Source organism: Melospiza melodia, chromosome 19 (assembly GCF_035770615.1).
Source record: "Melospiza melodia melodia isolate bMelMel2 chromosome 19, bMelMel2.pri, whole genome shotgun sequence".
In the NCBI taxonomy this organism is placed as follows: domain Eukaryota; kingdom Metazoa; phylum Chordata; class Aves; order Passeriformes; family Passerellidae; genus Melospiza; species Melospiza melodia.
In genome coordinates this window covers 13,995,898-14,017,508 of record NC_086212.1, presented here as the reverse complement: position 1 = coordinate 14,017,508, position 21,611 = coordinate 13,995,898, and the positions used below count along the sequence as shown (strand labels likewise).

The window sequence follows — 21,611 nt, the reverse complement described above, 5'->3', positions numbered from 1 at the left end:
GGCGGGTCATGAAAGGGTTCAGGGAGGCAGGGAGGGCACCGCGCCAGCGCCTCCGCCCGCTGGCAGCGCGGGGCCGGACCCGCTGCGATCCGGGGATGCGCGGGTGGGACCCACGGGAATGCGGGGATGAGCGGGTCGGACTCGCCGGGATTCGGGGATGAGCGGGTCGGACCCACTGGGATCGGGGGCTATGCGCGGGTCGGACCCGCCGGGATGCGGGGATGAGCGGATGGGACCTGCTTGGATCCAGGGATGCGCGGGTCGGTCCCCGCAGGAGGGGACGCAGCGCTGGCAGCGGCTCCGCTCCTCGCCTGGCGTTCGTGCGAACGGTGTCGTAGCGCTCTCTCTCTCTTTTTCCTTTATTTTTTCGTTTTTCTTTTTTTTTTTTTTTTAATTAATTGGTATTTTTGTCCGAGCACCCGCGTGAGCGCAAAGGGCTGTGCTGTTCATCCTGCAGAGCGCAGAGCAGTTCGGTTTTCCCGCAGCATTTTCACTTTAAAGAGACGGCGTAAGAAAGTGCAGGGAGCTGAGGAACGAGAAGTTGTGGGGTGTGAACTGCCCTTACCCCTCTCTGGTTGAGTAACCAGAAAAGGTCATGCGGGCATCACTGGGGAAGGCAAAATTCCCTTCACTGTGAGCGTTATTAGCCATTAAATCCTGACAAAAACGAGTGAATCCCAGTCTTAATCAGAAACTGCACAGAAAAGCTCGAAAAATTTGAGGCTGAGAGGAGCAAGAACAGGAAGGGAAGGGAAGGGAAGGGAAGGGAAGGGAAGGGAAGGGAAGGGAAGGGAAGGGAAGGGAAGGGAAGGGAAGGGAAGGGAAGGGAAGGGAAGGGAAGGGAAGGGAAGGGAAGGGAAGGGAAGGGAAGGGAAGGGAAGGGAAGGGAAGGGAAGGGAAGAGAAGAGAAGAGAAGAGAAGAGAAGAGAAGAGAAGAGAAGAGAAGAGAAGAGAAGAGAAGAGAAGAGAAGAGAAGAGAAGAGAAGAGAAGAGAAGAGAAGAGAAGAGAAGAGAAGAGAAGAGAAGAGAAGAGAAGAGACAGGAGTTGGATCCTGCTGCAAGACAGAGCTACCTGCAATCCAGAGGATTTCCAGGAAAGACAGCTTGGCTGCAATGGGGATTTGATTTTCTTGCACCCCACGCTACCTTTCCCTTCTTTCCCAATGCCTTTTGTGACTCAGCTCTGATCCCCTTCATGTGAGGGTTTGGCAGAAGCAGAGTGTGCAGACACCCTGGGTGTGTTGGACAGAGCATAATCAGGAGATGGATTTGACACATAAATAAACACGTGTCAAAGTCAAATTAATAACAATGCAAAGACCAATACAGCAGAGATCAGCAGAGAGAAAAGGTACAAAAGGAAAGGAAATACACTGCAGAATCTTTCTGGGAGTTCTGTACATCCTTCCCAAGTGATTTTCTGCAATGGGATCATCCTCTGTGGGCCACGGGGTCAGAGCACTTCCCAGGCAGGCTTTAAAGTTAAAGTTGGTTCAAAGGTTTGTAATTTTTGGGGGGAGACACCACAATCACATTCTGTGATTTGTTTGCTTTGAAGCAGTGCTCCTGAAACACATCTCCCTGTCCTTGGAGGCAGCTCAGGCTCCATTCATGATGAGTCCTGAGAAACCAGACGAGAAGGGACAATTTGTGCCCTCTGCCTATTTAAGGAATGAGAATGAACTCATTTGAAGGGTCACAGCTTCGTGCCTGTGAAACGATGCCTTTGAAGAGTCTGCAACAGGCAAGTCAAGACTAAACTGGGCACAGGTCAATTTTTCCATGTTCTTCACAGCTACGGGGAGGAAACCACCCTGTTAATGTGAAATCCTCTCTCTCTGAAGCTGTTTTTGAATGACAGAATGGAAAGGGTTGTGTTTCACTCCTGTGGCTCTGTAAGTCCTTGGCAGGGGAATTGGTGTGCTGGAGCTGGGACAGAAAATAATTCCTCAGTTCCTGCTCAAGTGCCAGTCCAGGGCTGTTTGCAGCTTCCCCTTCTTCCCTCATTTTTAAGACTCAAACCCAAGCTTTAATTTTCAGTTGTGACATTTAGAACACATCAAGGGTTATATTGATGCCTCAGGTTTCAGCTTTTATATTTTTCAGATTCTGTTCTGAGCTTCACATTCAGCGTTGCTGAGCTCTGTGCACAGAGCAGGGAGACAAAACAATTCCTGCTCCAGCTGGGCACCAAGGACAAATGACCCAAATCTCAGCCCAGGAGCACAAACACCGTGGGCTGGAGAGAGAAAAACAAGGATGGGACTGGATGGGCTAAAGCTGGAATGGGACAATGAACTGCAAGGTGCAAATGGAGCAGAACTGATCCCAGGGACAGAGCCCGTGCCCGGCCGTGCATTTTGGGGCCATTTTGGGTCATCTTGGGTGCAGCCCTGGCTGGGCTCTGGTGCTGCCCAAGGTGGGTCCATGGAGGGGATCCTTTGGATAAATCCCTGCTTTATTCTGTAGCTCCATCCAGCCTCAGTTCCAGCTCAGCCTCTCAAGGCATCAGTTCCTGGAGAAAAGCTGGACCAGCTCAGTGCTCCTGAGCTGAATTTTGGGTGTATCCTTCCACTGAGGCACCCGAACTGTGAAGGTGTCACCACCATCCCACAGGTGTCCATCCACAAGACTTCCCAATATTTTCCAATATAGCAGCAGATGACAGCAGCAAATGAAATCCCTCTTCACTTCACCACTATGGCAAGGAGGATTTTTGGTTCAAAGACTCAAGGACCAAGAAACAGCAGAATATCAAAACTAAAGAGCTGATTTTTCTGTGCTTCTCTTTTGCTCCTGGTTTGATTTCTGCTCCCTTGCATGTCAGGAGAGAATATTCCTTGAAAAACCATGTGCCAGTGGGATGCTTCTGTGGGAGATCTGCTGAGCAGGTACACACAGCTGGCTCAGATATTTTCACCACTAAATATTTAATTAGTCCAAGTTTTAGAGGTGCTTTCTGAGCTGAGTCAATTTCTGGTCATAGTTTTTGGGAAATAATTGTAACATATTTGAATAAATGTTGGAAATCCCATCAAACTCAGAGCTCCTGCCCTGGATTTAAGGGGCTGAGGTGTGCTTGGGAAGCTCATTAAAAACAACTCCTGAACTCTCAGATCAAACCCTTGGAGCTCATGGAAAGTGACCTGAGTGATTTTCCTGTAGTTCCCTTCAGACACATCAAATATCACCAAAATAACTCCTCAGTGGGAAGAGTTTTATGCTGGGAGTGGATTTTCACTCTTAATGCCTGAATTTCCAGGGGGTTTGCTCTGTGACATATTACACAATTCCTGTCTCCTGGCCTCTGCTCTTTCTCCTGGTTGGGAAAAGCTTTTTGGTAAATTTGCCTTAAAATTTTTGTGAAATCTCTGAGTTTTCTAAATCGATACAAAGAGCTGAAGTGCCACAGGAGGAGGTTAACAGGGAGAGTGCCACAGGAAGGTATTTCACAATGTGGGGAAGGCAAATGCATTGCAACTTGCAAGCTCTGGTTGTTATTGCAGCGTTTGTTTGTGTTTGTTTATACACTTTTAATTCCCTGATAATTCTTTTAATTCTCTTTCCAGCGGAGCATCTTTGAGCTTTGTAAATATTGACGGGAAAGTACAGTAATTCCCATTCTCCAGAAGAGAAACTGATATGGCTTTGAAAACTGAGATCTCCAAGTTATCCGCGTTCACCGCGAAATGAAAGCAAAAGGAGCCTTTATTCTATTTTCACTCAAATGATGGCTTTTAACACCAAACTCCTCTTATTTCACCTTCTGGATGATTAGATGACAGTAGCAGTGGATGAAAACTCAAAGAGAGAAGAGTTTGGGAATCCAAAGGTCTGTGGGGATCCAGGGAAAGGGGAGAAGAGTTTGGGAATCCAGAGTTTGGGAATCCAGAGTTTGGGGATCCAGAGGTCTGTGGGGATCCAGGGAAAGGGGAGAAGAGTTTGGGAATCCAGAGGTCTGTGGATCTTCAGGGAGAGGGAAGAGTTTGGGAATCCAGAGTTTGGGGATCCAGAGGTCTGTGGGGATCCAGGGAAAGGGGAGAAGAGTTTGGGAATCCAAAAGCCTGTGGAACTCTAGGGAAAGGGGAGAAGAGTTTGGGAATCCAGAGGTCTCCCCAAGGCAGCAAAGCATGGCAATGCTCTTCCCCTCTGAGCCGGGCTGCAGAAGGCTCCAGCAGGGAAGGAGAAAATTGCCAAGAGCCCCAGAGGAGCCGTGAGAGGAGGGCAGGGCGTGGAAGGGATCCCAGCAAGGGAAGCCGAGCAGGAGCAGAGCAAGAAGGAGCAAGTCCTTTGTGCGAGCGGGAGAGGAGCGAGGGCGCTGGGTTCAGCGGGTTCCTCTGCTCCGCGCTGGCTGCCTGCTCTCCTGAGCTGTTTTCACTTTTATTTACATAAGAGAGCTCTGCAGTGAGTTACTCTTGGCAGGGCTCACCCCACACAGCTTGCCCGAGCATGTGGGGGAAAAAAGGATTGCTTTTCAAAGCCTTGGAGTCATCGAATTCTTGTGAAATCCGCTCCTTTTCTCTTGAGGGAAATCGCCCTGGCTCTGGGTACTGTGCAGTTAGTGCAGCCAGGGAAATAACCACGGCTCAGGCTGTGCCCTTTCCTAGCAGGATCCTTCGGGAAGAGCACAAGGATGGCCAGGGGGATGAGAGTTTCTTTTCTGAGGAAAAGAGAGATTTAGAGCTGGGATTATGTTTTTATAGAAGTTAATAATAATGCGGTTCTCTGGGGAGAAATTTGGTGATGAACTTCTTCCCTCAGTGGGAAACAAGGCACTGTGAGGATGATGATGCACCAAAATAAAATGTAACATCAGCCTGAGGGCTACTCAAAATATCTTTTATTATTCTGTCTTTCCTACTGCTTTGGAACAGGAGTTTTGAAATGAGCAGCTATTTGGAACTGGAAAAAAATCCCCAAACCCAAAAATAAATTTATTTCAGGCAATATTATAGAAATGAGTATCCCATCCCATCCCTTTATCCCCTTCCATCCTGTTATTATATCCCAGCCTACTATTCCATCCCATTATCCCATCCCATTATCTGATCCCATCCCATTATGCCACTATCCCATCCCATGTATTCCAATATCTCATCCCAATATCCCATCCCAAAATCCCATCCCAAAATCCCATCCAATTATCCCATCCCATCCCATCCCACCCCATGGATCCCATCCCATCCCATCCCACCCCATGGATCCCATCCCAATATCCCATCCCAAAATCCCATCCAATTATCCCATTATCCCAATATCCCATCCCATGGATCTCAGTATCCCAATATCCCATTATATATTATCCCAGTAAATAGCCCAATATCCTGTTATCCCACCATCCCAACCCCTAGATCCCAACATCCCAATATCCCATTATCCCACTATCCCAATAAATAGCCCAGTATCCCTATATCCCAATAAATATCCCAATATCCCGATATCCCAATAAATATCCCAATAAATATCCCACTATCCCGATATCCCAATAAATAGCCCAGTATCCCTATATCCCAATAAATATCCCACTATCCCGATATCCCAATAAATAGCCCAGTATCCCTATATCCCAACAAATATCCCAGTAAATATCCCAATAAATATCCCAATAAATATCCCACTATCCCGATATCCCAATAAATAGCCCAATAAATATCCCACTATCCCGATATCCCAATAAATAGCCCAGTATCCCAGTAAATATCCCAATAAATATCCCAATTAATATCCCAGTAAATATCCCGATAAATATCCCGATAAATATCCCAATAAATATCCCAATAAATATCCCAGTAAATATCCCGGTAAATATCCCAATAAATATCCCAATAAATATCCCAATAAATATCCCGGTAAATATCCCGGTAAATATCCCGATAAATATCCCAATAAATATCCCAGTAAATATCCCGGTAAATATCCCGATAAATATCCCGATAAATATCCCAGTAAATATCCCGGTAAATATCCCGGTAAATATCCCGATAGATATCCCGATAAATATCCCAGTAAATATCCCGATATTCCGTTGCCGCACGGCTCCCGCCATTCCCGTCTCATGGCGCCCCCTGGCGGACCAGCGCCCCCAAGCCGCCCCCGCCCCTCCCACCGGGCCGTACCAAGCACCGCGGAGGCGCCTTCACATTTCTCCGTGCCCCGAGGCCGCTCGAGGCATCCTGCCGCACTTCAGATAGCGATAATCCCCGATTTTCACAGAGTCTCGGCCGTTTCCTGGAGTTTTTCCCCGTTTTTCTCATTTTTCCCAAACCCGTGCCCCTCCTCTGCACGGCGGGCGGATGGTTCAGCCCCTCATGGAAGGTGCAGCGCCAGCATGGCCGCCACCATGAAGAAGGCGGTGAGCAGGGAGCGGGCCCGGGGCGATTCGGTCCTCTGGAGCAGGGTTTGGTCCCTTCCCGGCGGGGTTCCATCCCTCCCGAGGAGCTTTCAGCTCCTCCGCTGCTCCCTGGGCCGCTGTGCCCCGGAGGCGGCCGGGTCAAGCTCTGCCCGCAACGGCGCGGCCGCCGCTCGGGAGCTGAGGGCCCTGGGATGGGATAAGATCCTTGGAGTGGGATGGTGGGATAACGGGATATCGGGATGTCGGGATATCCCAATATCGGGATCGGGCTGTGGGATCGGGCCCTGGCCCAGCGCTTGTCCCCCGGGGTCGGTGGCCTTGCGGAGCCCGTGCTGGTGCGGCTCGTTGTGAGCAAGGACAGGATCAGGGTGGATGTGAGGAGAAATGTATTCTCTGAGAGAGTTGTTAATCATGGAGTCATCATCATGGCTTGGGTTGGAAATAAGCTTAAAATTCGTCTCATTCCATCATCCCATCCGTGCCGTGGCAGGGACACCTCCCACTGTCCCCGGCTGCTCCCAGCCCCGGTGCCCGGCCTGGCCCTGGGCACCTCTCCCCACCCTGCCAGGGCACAATTCCTGCCCAGGATCCCACCCAACCCTCCTCCCTGTCCGTGTGAAGCCATTCTGCTCTGCATGTCACTAACTGCTCCTGCTCATGGTGCCTCTGCAGAGGAAACTCGGAGCAGGGTGTCCAGTTCAGCCATCAGCATCAAAGAAACCTTTCCTTTAGGATGCCGTGGCTAGCCAATGTTTTAATTGGATGTACCCAGCTAAATGAGGGTATTTGTGGTGTCATTGAAGAGGCACTTTGAGCATAAGCAGAATGTGGTGGCTCTCAGATTGTTTTCTATCACTTTGTAGGAGTATCCTTGCAGGGAGACTCGAGTTAATGTAAGAACTGAAATAATTATTTTGACCTCACGTCCTCGCAGGCTGCAGAGGATGTCAATGTCACCTTTGAAGATCAACAGAAAATCAACAAGTTTGCAAGAAACACCAGCAGGATCACAGAGCTGAAAGAAGAAATAGAAGTGAAAAAGGTATATTTGCTTCAGATCTCGTGAACTCTTCATTGGGTTTTCAGCTGGAACATAGAAAATTAGCAGCAGTGAGTTACTGTGAGTTTAAGTAATGCTTGGGTTCTGATAGGAGGTTTCTGATACTTTGGAAATAGAGAATGGTAAAAGTATATCAGATATTAGTGACATTTAAATCTGCTATATTGCTGTTGCCCAGACAGTTAATTATTCTGTTAATGACAGATAATGAGGGCTGACTAGGAGTGTCTGCTGGATTGAATTGCTGGATTCCAGCTCTGACATTGATCTCCTGGATGTCCTGGTTGTGGGTGGGATTTGTTCCCAAAACCCAGCCTGTCTGGGTTCCTTACCCAGCTGTGCAGTGTCCACTGAAAGGTTTTACACAGGGATTTTCTTTCTGTGTCCTGGCAAACAGAAGCAGCTGCAGAACCTGGAGGATGCCTGTGATGACCTCATGTTGCTGGATGATGCTGACTCCCACCTGATTCCCTACCAGATTGGGGATGTCTTCATCAGTCACTCCCTGGAGGAGACTCAGGAGATGCTGGAGGAGGCCAAGGTTTGTGTGAGCTGCTGGGCTGTGCTGTGTGCTGGGCACTGGGGTGGCATCTGTGCATCCTCTGCAGCTTTCACAGGCTGAATCCGTGTTGGATTTAGGATCTGATCACCCCAGCAATAAATCCTGCAGCCAGACCTGGGATGAGTTGGAAGAGAGGCAGCTCTTTGTTGGTTCTGTGTGCTGACAAACCTGGCTGGGTTTGTTGTACAGAACTGATTTTTGTTTATTTTTCTTTTTCAGAGGAGTTTGCAGGAGGAAATTGAAGCACTGGAATCCCGAGTGGAGTCCATCCAGAGCGTGCTGTCTGACCTCAAAGTCCAGCTCTATGCAAAGTTTGGGAATAACATAAACCTGGAGGCTGAGGACAGTTAAAGCTTTTCTAAACACAACACCCAACCTTTCCTTAGGTTGTTAAATGTTTTGATAACATTGCTGTAATTACATTTGAGAACAGAAAATCCATCCCTTTCTTTTTGTTGGTTTGTTGTTTTTTTTTTTACTTCCTGTAAAGTTCTGTATATTTAATAAGAACTTTCTTATTTTGGTTATTGCAGTTATTTATTTATTCAGGAAAACACTGACTTCACATTGCTGGTAAAGCATCAGTATTGGAATATCTGCATTGTTTATTAAGGCAATAAAGCCAGGCATGTATTGGACTTTCCTGGGTTTTGTTTTCCACTCATGAGAAGGTTCAAAACAAATGGAAGGAGGGAATTTGGGAGTGGCTATTGGATAAAAGCTGTGTGATACAGAGGATATGATGAGGGAGTGATGCTGTGCAGGTGTTTTAAGAGCCCTCCTGGAGCTCCTAAATTCATCCTCTGTTTCACCCTCAGCTCAGGGGTCAGGAACTTACTCTAATTTACTTTAAAGCTCACTTCAGTAGCGAGGAAAAGCTTTTGGGGCCCCCATATTCACTCATTTACTGCTTTGTATTTGGGAATCTCAAAAACTGCTGCAAGTCACAGTTCTGAGTCTTAATTTCTAATTTTCCTGAACAGTTCCTAAATCAATATTTATGTAGCAAGTTGATGTCACAATTGTTCATAGGTTTTGTTGCAGTGCCAGCATCAATCCCTAATCTGTGTCTCCATCACTAGTAGGAGCTGAATGTAATTTTTAAATGTCTTAATTGGCTGAACTTGTCTTTATATCCAAAGAAAACACAAAAGAGGGGTAGGTGGTGGAGGGAAGAGATGAGAATCTTGACTCCATGTTTCAGAAAGCTGATTTATTATTTTATGATATATATTATATTAAAAGAAAATGATACATTAAAACTACACTAAAGAAAGAGGATTTCATCAGAGAGCTAGCAAAGAAAGGAAAGGAATTATAATAAATTAAAACTACACTAAAGAAAGAGGATTTCATCAGAGAGCTAGCAAAGAAAGGAAAGGAATCTTAATAAAATCTTGTGAGTGACCAGAGAGTCCAGACAGGTGGACTGTGAGTGGCCATTAATTACAAATAACCACAGAAGACCAATCACAGATTCATCTATTGCATTCCACAGCAGCAGGTAATTATTTGCATTTCATTTCTGAGGCCTCTCAGCTTCTCAGGAGGAGAATCCTGTGAAAATCATTTTTCATAAAACATGTCCGTGACGGGGGTGGGTGTTTTTCCCCGGTGGAGCTGCTGCGGTGTCACCCAACACGAGGAGCCCCAGCAGATGGCATCAGAGACCTGGCAATGCCCAGCCCGTGCCAGGCTGGCAGTGCCGCTGCTGCTGGCAGTGAGGGAGCTTTAATTGGATGGTGACAGTTCCAGGGTCACTGCTGTGCTGGGCATTCCACAGCTCTGTGGGGGTTTCAGATCATTGCCACCTCCAGCCAGGCCACAGCGTGATGTGGCTTCGTTGTGGGGAAAAATCCCCAATTTTGGGTTGGAAAGGACCTTAAAGATGATTTTATGACATTTTATTTCCAGCCCTCCTGCCATGGCAGGGTGTGGAGAGTTTGCTGCTCTTTGATCCTGAAATTGGGATTGGCTATAAACACAGTGCGGATGTTCAGGGAAGATTGTTCAGTGCCACAGAGCTGATTTTCCCTTTATTTTCTCTCCCTTTAGGGTTTTATGGGTGTGATACATTTTTCCTGTTGGCTTAGTCCTTTGCTACAGAAATCAGAGGGCTTTTTTGCACCTGGGGTGTCCGATTTCCTCCTGTGCTCTGGCCAATTTTCTTTGCAAGTCATTACATCCCATTTTTCAGCTCAGCCTCTGAATTTTTGTATTTTGCAGAGCTCCTGTGCCAAGCTATCATTTGGTATTTTTATATGTGTAAAGCAGAACATGCAGGAAACACTTTTTTTATTCTGGAGTTGTCATTGTGCAAGTGGCTTTGCAGATGGTGCATCTGCTGCTTGGAATTATTTGACAGCATCCTGGTTTTGCTTTTTAATAACCTTTCTGTCATGAAGATCTGCAATTGTTTCTGAGTTGGCACTTACTCTGTTCAGCATTCTGTTCTAAGGACTTTTCATTTTTGGCGGATTGGAATCTGTTATCTCTAATAATGTTTCCTTTACCTGAACAAGAGAGCTGTGATAGAAGCCCATGAGCCAAGCCCTGGTGCTCTGCTCACCCCTGATGAGCCATCCAGGTGCACTTGGCAGGATCAATGTGTAAATACCCCGGTCAGAATGCCAACAGTTCATTGTCCTTCTCTGTGCTGCCAGGGCAGGGACATTGGTAGGCACCTGGGGATGAGATGTGTCACAAAGTGCTGTTCTTTCATCTCAGAGCACTGGGCTGAGGATCCCTCACTCATGGAATCACCTTTTCAGCTTTATTTCATCTGAAAATAAAATTTCAATGCAGGTTTTGTTTTGCAAGTCCCACAGTCACCCATGGCTGGCTTTCACTTGGCTGCAGCAGTTAGAGCAGTAAATGCAGGTGAAATTCTGCTCATTTTGGTGCCTGCTGTCAAGGAGCTCCCAGATTTTTAGAGCTGGGTAAAACCTCTGTCAAACACCATGGGATCAATTCCTGCACTTCAGGGATTTGCAAGGCTGGTTTGTGATTCTGTACCTCTGATACAGAAATGTTTCCCACAGGATGATCCCCAGTGGAACCTTTATTAATCCCCATTTTTAGAGCAGACCTGAGCTCCCTTTACACTCCACCATACAAATGTGGTGGATAATTATTCAGTAATTGCAGGAAATGGTGTGGATCTGAAGCACTGATAATTTTGTGGTAATAAAATCACATCCAAGGGCAAGAAGAGACTGAATTCTGAATACTGAAGCTACATTTCTGTAGGAACAACAGAACTGAGCACTTTGGTTTGCATGAGTCAGTGGTTCAGATAATTTCTCTAATGTTATTCTAATAGCCTGATTCATGAGAGAGAAAAAAAATATGAATATATATAGGCATAATGAGGCCTGACAGAAATTATTTACAACCAACTTCGTCTTTATTTAGATGGTGTGAGTCATGCAGAAAACCAAATTATTTTCTAATTAAGCTCTGGCTGCTGGTGGGGCTGCACAGAACACCGAACACAGCCAGGAGGATTCCCCCAGCAGGAGATGGAGCAGGTCTGCATCAAGGGGACTTTCCTCCAGCTGATAAAAGGTGGAATAAAAAATGGAATAAAAAATTATAAACATGAGGAGAACATCAGGATGTGCTCAGTGTTGGACTCCAGGCTGGGCCAGGACTGCTCCCAGCCATTCCTTAAGGAAAAATTCCTGGTGGATTTCTCAACCCAGCAAAGGGAGGAAAAACCTCATTCAGTGGAGTTTTAGTGTCTGACAAGTTTTACCCTTCGAGCACAGTCCAGAATTCCATCAAATCATCAAATTTGGGTGCTTTTCCTGTAACAAACAGGGTTGTGCACACCAGACTTACACCACACTGCTTTGGGGATTTTAAAATTCTGTTTAAATTTCTGCTGTCTCTTGGGTATCTGGGGTTTGTCTGAATTTTACCAAGCTCCTGTGTAAGGCCTGGCCTCTGACCAACAACCTGCAGTACACAAAATACATTTATTTATAAGATGAAACTGGCTGCCTTTGGGTACAATCAACTCAGAGGAAAATCATTAATCCCAGCACACACGGCCAAGGCCTGCTGGTAACTCCAACATTGCTTTTTATTAACACTGGGGGGAAAATAATAAAACACTCAGTTCCATTGCTGCTGTGAAAGCACTTTCCCCTCCAGTTTTTAATCCTGCTGTTAAAAGTTCAGCCAGAAGAGCTTTGGTTTGCTTCCAAAAATGTCTCCCAGCTCCAATGTTGAACATGTCAGGGATCAAACAGCCCCTGGGAAAGGTTTAAACCTAAAGCTTGTCTCTGTTTGTAGGGGTCTGTTTTGTGTTCAGGTGTTTGTTGTGTGTGCGTGCTGCCTAAAACAAATCACTGCGCTCATTTCAGCTCCTGAGGAGTCGTGGACTCACATTTTGGAGTGGAATCACAGCTGGAGATGGTCAGGATGGCTTTTATAAGAGTTGACTTTTCCTTTGCAGAAAATGCTGCTGCAACCCTTGTGCAGTTAAATCTAAATATTAAAAAATTACTATCTTAAAACCTAAATATTAAAAATGGCTATTTTTATCTAAAATAACAAAATGGACTTCATTGTAGAAGAATTTTGGTCCCAATGACACGTTTATTGTAGTCACAATACTTGGTTTTACACAAGCAGGAAAATCAACTGCAGAATTTATTTTACTGCTCAATTTATTTGTTAATTTGACAGATGTACAGTTTCAGATATATTTCTAAGTAAATGCAAATTCGCATTTCCACGTACTGACTGGAAGCCCCAGAGATGACACACAGGGTGTGGGAGCTCAGGCCATGTTTTTGTGTTTCTGCCTGGGTTTTTCTCTCCCACCAGGGCTGTGTGAGCAGGAATGCACTCGGAGCCCTGGCTGCCTGAGCGATCTCCTGCTCTGAGCCCACATTGATTGAGGAAATGTCAATAGGGTGAGAGAAAAGGGCTGGGCTGGATCAGGCTCTGGAAGCAGCTCTGAGCAGCTCACACACCCAGATCCAACCTGCTCCACCCCTAATCCAAGCCAAGCAAGCAGCTAAAGCTATAAAATATCTGTAAATGAAATAAAAACCACCACAGGCTCCTCTGGACAACCTCCTCACCCTGGGAGGGAGGAATTTCTTCCCAATATCCCACCCAAACCTCCTCTCTGCCAGTCTGTTCCATTGATTTGCTGATAAGTGCCCCACCAAAACAAGAACATACACACACAATAAACCACAAAGCTGCTGCTGAGCTCGATTTGAGAGGCTTGGGCTGCTGATAAACCTGGGACAGGGGACCTTCATCCCTGCCATTCTGTGGCCCAGCCTGTCATTAATCATCTGAACCCCCAGCAAATGTTAGCCAGGAAATCTCTGCTCTGTGGAAATGCATTATTGGAGGACAAAGAGCTGTCAGATGTCGTTAGCACAGCCTGTCCATCTTCCATGGGGTTTTTTTTTTTAAGATATAAAGCTTGGAGCAATATGGTATCAGTCTGCAGATTAAATTAAAGGTTGCAAATAGATGCTTTATGTGATTTATCAAGAAGGCACAGATTTGCTCCCGATAATTCACAGGGCTCAGGTGGGATTTCATCTGCTCATCACCCCATGCACTGGAGAGGAAGGAGCTTTCCTCTCAACCACGGTGAGGCACATCAGGATTGCGGGGAGCTGGGGCCACGAGGAACATTCCAGCACTTGCCTGGGCTGCTGGGTGCGGGACAAGTCCAGATTGCCAAATCTGATGGCATTTGGTGAACTGGAAGAGGGAAATGTCAGGCAGGAAAACCCTCAAGGGAAGGGAGAAGGAAGGCACAGCCTCGGGCAGGGTGGTGTCAGCAGGGCTGGGAACTCCCAGCAGGAATTTCTGCTGGCTTGCTGTGGCTGACAGCAAAGCCAAGCTCTGAGAGCCCACAGGACAGAGGCTCCAGGGTTCCAGGGCTCCCAGGAAAGGCAGGGGTGCTGCTCCCACAGCCAGCCCTGTGGGTGATCCAGAGGTGCTCATCTCTGTAAATGCCAGATTGCAGAGAAAAGGTCAAACCCACCTCCATTTATCACTCCAGTTTCCTCTGCAGTATCAATTTGGGCTGGGTGGCAGCTAAACCAGAGCAGGAATTGATTTTCTGGGGGTAGAGAGCAGAATTTAGCTGGGTACGAAAGCAAACCCATTCCCAGTGTCGGACACGGGTTGGATTCTGTCCTTCATCCTCTCTTTGGGCAGCCTACAGACCAGCTTCATACCTTTGGATTATTTAGAAAAAGCTTTTAGAGTTTTGCTGAACAATTTGCTTTCCAGAGAGAAAAAGACAGCTTTTTCTGAAGAAGAGAGATGTATTTTTACCCAGGTCTAACCAAGTGATTGGAGCTGGCAGCTCAGTTATGAAGGCAGAGTTTCATTTCTCAGAAGTTACACGGCCACCAAAAGACTGGAGGAGGAAGTGTCAGTAACAAACCCGTAGTGAGAATCATTCCATTGTCTGTGGACTGTTTTCAAACCTGATTTTGACTTTCCTCAAAATAATTGTGCTGCAGGAGATCAGGCACTGAAACAGGAATTGCACTTCTGACATCTCAGCACCAACATCCCAGCTCCCAGCTTCAGTTCATTATTTCTCCAACTGTGTCACCTTCATTTCCTTGGTGACTGAAGTGATTTAGCAACTTCTTTGAGACTCTTGAAACGCTGGCTTCAGAGAGCCTGCGGATAGGATGGATTTGCTGTTTGCAGTCAAGAGTTGTAATTATCAAGTTAAAAATCTGTCTTCTTCAAACACAGAACGTTTCTTGTGTGAGGTGGAGATTTGCTATGCAGAGCTTTAAAAGAACTCAGCCAGCTACACAAAAATCCGAGTCCAGAGCTCAATTTTTTCATTTTTAGTGCTCGAGTTTAGTGGATGGCCGTGTGCCCTTTAGATTGTAGGTAAACAGATAAATTTGTAGATAATTAGTTCCAGTAAGCATAGAGCATCCAGCAGCACAAAGCTGATATTTCCAAGGATCTCATTCCACCATTGGCTGAAAAACACATTTAACATTTCTGCAAACCAGAAAATGCCTTCCTTTCCCTCCCTGTGCTGTTGGATTTGCTCTGCTGCCTTGTCCCGCTGCATTTCCCATCCAGCTTCCCCAGCCACGCTGTAATGCTGATGATCAAATGTGCAATTAAGGCTCAAGCACTGTTAGCACCAGGGACTTGGCAATGGGACTGTAGCACTGGCATCAAACTGGGATGGCAGCAGGGCTGGAGCAGCACTGCCACTTTGCTCTGGGTGGCTCTGCCATGAAAATTCCAAAAAAAACCAAATGGGGAGGCAGCACCAGGAGCCCTGGAATGGATTTATCCCCAGTAATTTCTGGAATTATGTGCGTGCTGACAGCACACAAATGGCACAGTGCAAGTGGTGTTATTTTAACGTGTTTATCCACTTGTCATCCCAGCCCTTTTCTTATTTTTCCTCCCCAGTGCAGCGGTGTAAATCTGACTCATGCAGAGAAAGTCACAAAGATGCACTGGCCTGTCTGCATTCCCAGCAATATTATTATGAGAAATGCATTAATTTGTCTATTTGGAAAGGATTTAAAGGTTGTTGCATTCATTTGTTACCAGGGCCTGAGCACTTAATCACACAGACTCACTGCAGCAAGAAAATTCTCTCTTCTTCTCAACTCCATTAGCAGCACTTTCACAGAGCCCTGAAAAATATAAATATTTGAGGATGTTAATGGAAATTACACCTGTAGCTGATGTATGGGTGCCAGGAGATGTGATTAAGTGCCCTGTTAATTAACTCCTTTGCTCTGGTACTTGTAAAAGTGGAGCCATTTTTTAGAGGCAGCTGAACTGCCTGGAAAAGAGCACTGCCCAGATCTGGGGGGTGTGGGGAGAATTTTACCTACTTCTGGTTTTAAATGCTTCACTTCAATTGCACACCTGATTTCCAAGAGCCCAGCAGAGAAATAAAACTGGAAAATCACTTACAGGACCTGGTTTATTCCCTTTGGTTGAAATAGCTGAAATACGGTCAGGATAATTCCAAAACATCCCATCACTCCCCATATAAAATACTTAGAGGATGATGAACTGTTAGGAATGAGATTGACACCACCAGGATTCCTCTTTCCTGCTCCTTCTGGCCCAAGCAGGCTGCAGGGCTGGGCACAAATGCCCTGACACGCGTCCTTGTGTGCAACTGCTTTGATTTGTGTAACTAATTTTTCTTTCATTATTGGGAATCATTCCAGGCTTTCCCCAGGTTTTTCTGCCCGGGCTCTGTCCATGTGTTTCAGAGTGGTACAGCCTTGGGGGAGAGACACTGGAGTTTATTTCTGTATTAAAACAGAAAAAAGGGGCACCTTTTGGTTCAGGAAATTAGAGCCACCAGCGCTGTGAGCTGTACCTTTCAGAACAGCAATTTGTTAACTATTTAACAGGGCAATATTAATTCCTGTTAGCTTTCATTTTCATTCTTTGCAGCTGCTTTCATTGACAGAACCACTCTAATAACAGCAGTTGTAAAAAATTACCGGCCCAGCTCCCAGCACTCCTCACAGCCACAGGGACATTAACTTGCCTCTGGTCGCTCTCATTTGCACTCTGAGCTGTTAATGAGCTAATGATGGTGCTGTTTAATGAGCAGAGCATCACTGAAGGGACAGCGAGTGGATCAGAGTTCCTGAAGAGCTGAGTGAAGCTTTAATTACCCCCAATCTCCGGGTCATCACCTGCACAACCACCCTGCTCAGCCATCCCTGGCCTCTCTCCACTGATGGATTTGGGCTCTTTGGGCTGGGAAAATGCTCAAATCCTTTCCATGAACAATTCCGTGCTGGGTCAGGGCCTGAGCCCTCTCTGCCTTCCCCCCTGCGCTGCTGCACATTGCCTTTCATTGCAATTCCCCAGCCTGACTTCCCATTAACTTTGCTGCAGCTGGACAGGACATCTTTGTAGGGCCTTGCAAAAAAAAAAAATTAAGCACCAAAAATTTAATTTTTCATAAAGGAGTTGCTCCTTTATTCATTTATTTTTTCTAGAGGCTGATCCTGGTTGTGTTGCCCTTGAACTCAGAGATGCCTCAGCTCCCAAAATCACATTTAAACCAATGTATCATAATCCCTGCCCCTGATCATTTTGGAGTGGATTTTGGCAACTGTAATTCACTTCTAAAATAAATAGAATTTTACACTTCTAAAAGAAATAGAATTTATTTCAGCTGCTGTGAAAAGGGTGGCTTAAAATGTACATGGGGTAATTTTTTTTTCCTGAGAGGTTCCAAACCTGTTTAATCCATTTTCCTCTGCACTTTGCATGTGTAATTGCACTTGCCTGCAAAGAGCATTTGAGTGAATGCACAGATCAAAGGAGCTGACAGCTCACATAATAAATCCTGTTCGCTCCTAATAGAGCTACAGGGCTGAGCATTTGCATGCACAAATCTGGGGAATTTTAAATATCTGAAGTTACACAGCAATCAAGTGGTATCAATCTCATTTCTAACAGTTAATCATCATCTTAAGTATTTTTATATGGGATATTTTTAAATTATCCTGACAGTATTTCAGCTATTCCAACCAAATGGGATAAACAGGCAGTGAACCAGGTCCTGTAAGTGATTTTCCAGCTTTATATCTCTGCTGGGCTCTTGGAAATCAGGTGTGCAGTTGAAGTATTTAAAATCAGAAGCAGGTAAAATTCTCCAGGTATTTAAAATCAGAAGCAGGTAAAAGTTCTCTACAGCCCTGAAAGGCAAAGAACCAGTGACAGTCTGCAAATTCCCTGTGACTTGCACAGGACAATGACACTGATTTAAAGCACTGAGTAATTCCAGAGGGACTGAGGTTAATGTTCAGCGCTGAACATAAAGCACAGGTGATGCTGAGGATTGCTCTGTTCCAAAGATGTCCTGTCCAGCTGCAGCAAAGTTAATGGGAAGTCAGGCTGGGGAATTGCAATGAAAGGCAATGTGCAGCAGCGCAGGGGTGAAGGCAGAGAGGGCTCAGGCCCTGACCCAGCACGGAATTCTTCATGGAAAGGATTTGAACATTTTCCCAGCCCAAAGAGCCCAAATCCATCAGTGGAGAGAGGCCAGGGATGGCTGAGCAGGGTGGTTGTGCAGGTGATGACCCGGAGATTGGGGGTAATTAAAGCTTCACTCAGCTCTTCAGGAACTCTGATCCACTCCCTGTCCCTTCAGTGATGCTCTGCTCATTAAACAGCACCATCATTAGCTCATTAACAGCTCACTCTTCCCAACACCTCCAGCGTCTCATGCTCGAGCTGGGACAAAACTGATGATGAATCAGCCAAGGCAGTGACTGGAAATGTGATTTTGAGTCAGCAGCCTCAGTTTCCTCTGCTCAGGGAGGGGAAAATCGACCTTTGTGCCTGTCAGGAGCCCTGACTCACTGCTGACAAACCAGGGGCACTGCTGCAGACACAAACCAGGCCTGAAAATCCCCTTTAGTCTGCCTCAGTGCTTCACATGGGCCTGGGGCTCCTCCTGTCTCATCCAGTTACTGCCCAGCACCAGGAATGGTGGCTCCAGATAGACCTGGAATGGTGGCTGCAAATAAAATAAACCAGGAATGGTGGCTCCAAATAAAATAAACCAGGAATGGTGGCTCCAAATAAACCAGGAATGGTGGCTCCAGATAAAATAAACCAGGAATGGTGGCTGCAAATAAAATAAACCAGGAATGGTGGCTCCAAATAAAATAAACCAGGAATGGTGGCTCCAGATAAAATAAACCAGGAATGGTGGCTCCAGATAAACCTGGAATGGTGGCTCCAGATTAACCAGGAATGGTGGCTCCAGATAAACCTGGAATGGTGGTTCCAAATAAAATAAACCAGGAATGGTGGCTCCAGATAAACCAGGAAAGGTGGCTCCAAATAAAATAAACCAGGAAGGGTGGCTCCAGATAATCCTGGAATGGTCTCAAATAGAAAGCAAAGCAATTAACCTGCAAAACTAACTGCTGGGGTTATTGAGTGGAGCAATCCAGAATCTCCAGAGGAGGAGGATTCCACTCCCTGCTCCATCTCCAGCTGATCCCAGCAGAACTTCTGGAGGGTTTGGATTAAGAACACTGAAAACATGATTTTACAACACTGAGTGTTTTGGTGAGCTCACTTTCCCTCTCCTCAAATCTGTGATTTAAGTGTGACTGGACAATGTGCTGAGGTAAAAACTCCAACTCCAGCCAAGGTGAAGGATTCTTCCCTTCATTTCTTCTAATTCAGATTAATTGCAAAATATTCAGTGTGAAACCAAGTTTGGCTTCAGACTGGTGGCATGGTAATGGTTTTAATTTTCTCTCCCAGCTTGAAGACTGCCTTGTAAACACTGCCTGACAGGCATATCTTTCATCTCCCTGACAGCAAACTGATCTGTCAAAAAACCCCAATTAATATTCCGAGAGGGAGAAGAAAAGCAATGCAACTCAAACGAGGCTAAATCCCTGAAGATTTGGGATCGCTCCCTCTGGAGCCCTCAGGTGCCTCCTGAGGGTGCCACTGTGCACGTGGCATGTCCAGCTGCAGTGGAACTCTGTCTGTCTGTCTGTCTGTCTGTCTGTCTGTCCCTCCAGGAGGGGGTTCAGGGGTTATTTGGGTGTCCTTGTCCTGCCCAGCTCTGCCCTGTGCTTCTCTCCTGGGCCATCCTCTGCTGTTTCCATCACTGCTGCATTTCCCATTTATGAGCACACCGGTGATTTCCACGCATTCCCCGAGCTCAGCATCTCTGATAATTTCTTATTTACATTTTAAAAGGCGCCAAGTCAAGCTCACAGCGCTTCCTTCCTGCACACTTTGAGGAGGCTTTTCAGCGCTCAAACCGAGCTGTGCTGGAAATTCAGGGGTTGCAGAGGGCCAAGTGCTGCTCCTGCCATGAATTTCCCGGTCTTGCAGGGCAGCTGAGAGCGAGGTTTGATCCTGTTGTTAATCACCATCGTGGTAAACAAACCCTAATGCTGGGGATGCATAAAGGCAGTGACAAACAGCGCTGCAGAGGGAAGTGGCTGCATTTGCTCATTATCCACTGAATAACCCCAGCACTTAATGCCTTTGCTGGCTAATTGCTTTGCTTTCTATTTTAGACCAGAAAAGTCATATTTGAATACAAATTGGGCTGCCATGTTTATCATGGAGCATTTTTTAAAATGACTAATTAACTTTCCTTTGCATTTAAACCACTAAAGCCAATTGAACTCCAGGCTCACGAGCACCACTCTCCTCTTTGAGGAGCACACTTAAAATTCCAGCAAGGGATCCCAGATGATCTGAAATGCTTTATTGGCTCTTAGACCCTCACTTCAGATCACTCCAAAATCAAAGTGATGCTGCAGAAGATTGATTGTTGTGTGGCTTACAGAGTTCTCTGCTGTTTGCAGGGCAAACCCATGAAATACAGACGTGTTTACCAAATATTGCTCATTGCAGGCACTCCAGTTAAATCTATTTGCCACAATAATTGTTCTTTTACAATAACAGTGGGAGTGGGAAAAGAATAGTTTGGTTTCTTTAGATTGAGTTTGGGATTGGAGGTTTCTTCCCTCTGTAAATCACAGAATCTTGTGACTTTTTCTTGATCCCCACCTTGTCCCCAGCCCTGAGTGCCACCTCCAGGAGTTGCTGAGACACCTCCAGGATGGGCACTGAACCCTCCCTGGGCATTTCCATTGTCTGATCCCCTTTCCATGGGGAAATTCCTGCTGTGCCCACCCTGAGCTGCCCTGAGGCCGTTCCCTCTGCTCCTGTCCCTGTCCCTGTCCCTGTCCCCTCCTGGCAGGGAATTGCAGAGAGGGAAAAGATCCCTGGGGATCCTCCTGTGCTCCAGGTGAGCCCCTTCCCACTCCTCAGGGATTCTCCATTCCCTTTCAGCTCCCTCAGGGATTCTCCATTCCCTTCCCACTCCTCAGGGATTCTCCATTCCCTTCCCACTCCTCAGGAATTCTCCATTCCCTTCCCAGCTCCATTCCCTGCCTCCTGTAACTGGACACTGGACACTGGACACTGGACACTGGACACTGTCACCTCCCAGTGCCCATCCCAGAGGGACGGAGGGACAATCCCTGCCCTGCTCCTGCTGCCCACACAGTTTTTTGATGCAATTTCTCTCGTTTTTAGGTCAATGGCATCCTGGCCTGTGCACAAAGGTGAGTGAATCCCTGCAGATGGCTCAGCCGCAGGCAATGATGTATTTTTAACAAACTGTGATTGCAGCACGCATTGCCATGGCACAGCTCAGTGCCTGAACACACTTTCTGATTTTAGCTCCTATTTTGATAACTCTCTTTTGCAGCTCCAAATGCACAGCACTGACAATCCTTTCAAACAGGATGACAGCAAATGCTCTCCCCCCCACAACTTTGGTCACTGGTGACTTTTATTGACTGAGTGGCATTTTGGGTTTGCATTTATTAATTTGCATTTATTAGAAATACATTATTTATTAGTAATGTATATTTACATTTATATTATATATGTATATATCGTATATATATGCATATAATATATATGTATATAATGTATATATATGTGTATTTATATATGTATATATGTGTATTTATATACATATATATGTATATTTATATTATATATGTATATATAGTACATATATGCATATAATGTGTATATATGTATATAATGTATATATATGT

At 46.0% G+C, this 21,611-nt stretch overlaps 1 protein-coding gene across 1 annotated transcript; it reads left to right on the top strand.

Moving 5' to 3' along the window:
* The first annotated feature begins 6,178 nt into the window (after positions 1-6,178).
* On the top strand, positions 6,179-8,612 carry PFDN4 (prefoldin subunit 4). The gene is made up of 4 exons (XM_063172616.1): positions 6,179-6,352; positions 7,287-7,394; positions 7,810-7,953; positions 8,194-8,612. Exons 1-4 carry the CDS (start codon positions 6,329-6,331, stop codon positions 8,323-8,325), a joined length of 408 nt encoding a protein of 135 aa, XP_063028686.1. The 5' UTR covers positions 6,179-6,328; the 3' UTR covers positions 8,326-8,612.
* Positions 8,613-21,611: the final 12,999 nt, after the last annotated feature.

Bases quoted from the DNA above. Each gene is read 5' to 3' on its own strand.
- PFDN4 (XM_063172616.1), top strand. From the start codon at position 6,329: ATGGCCGCCACCATGAAGAAGGCG. The intron at 6,353-7,286 runs GTGAGCAGGGAG...ACGTCCTCGCAG, and splicing joins CCGCCACCATGAAGAAGGCG to GCTGCAGAGGATGTCAATGT. The intron at 7,395-7,809 runs GTATATTTGCTT...CCTGGCAAACAG, and splicing joins AAGAAATAGAAGTGAAAAAG to AAGCAGCTGCAGAACCTGGA.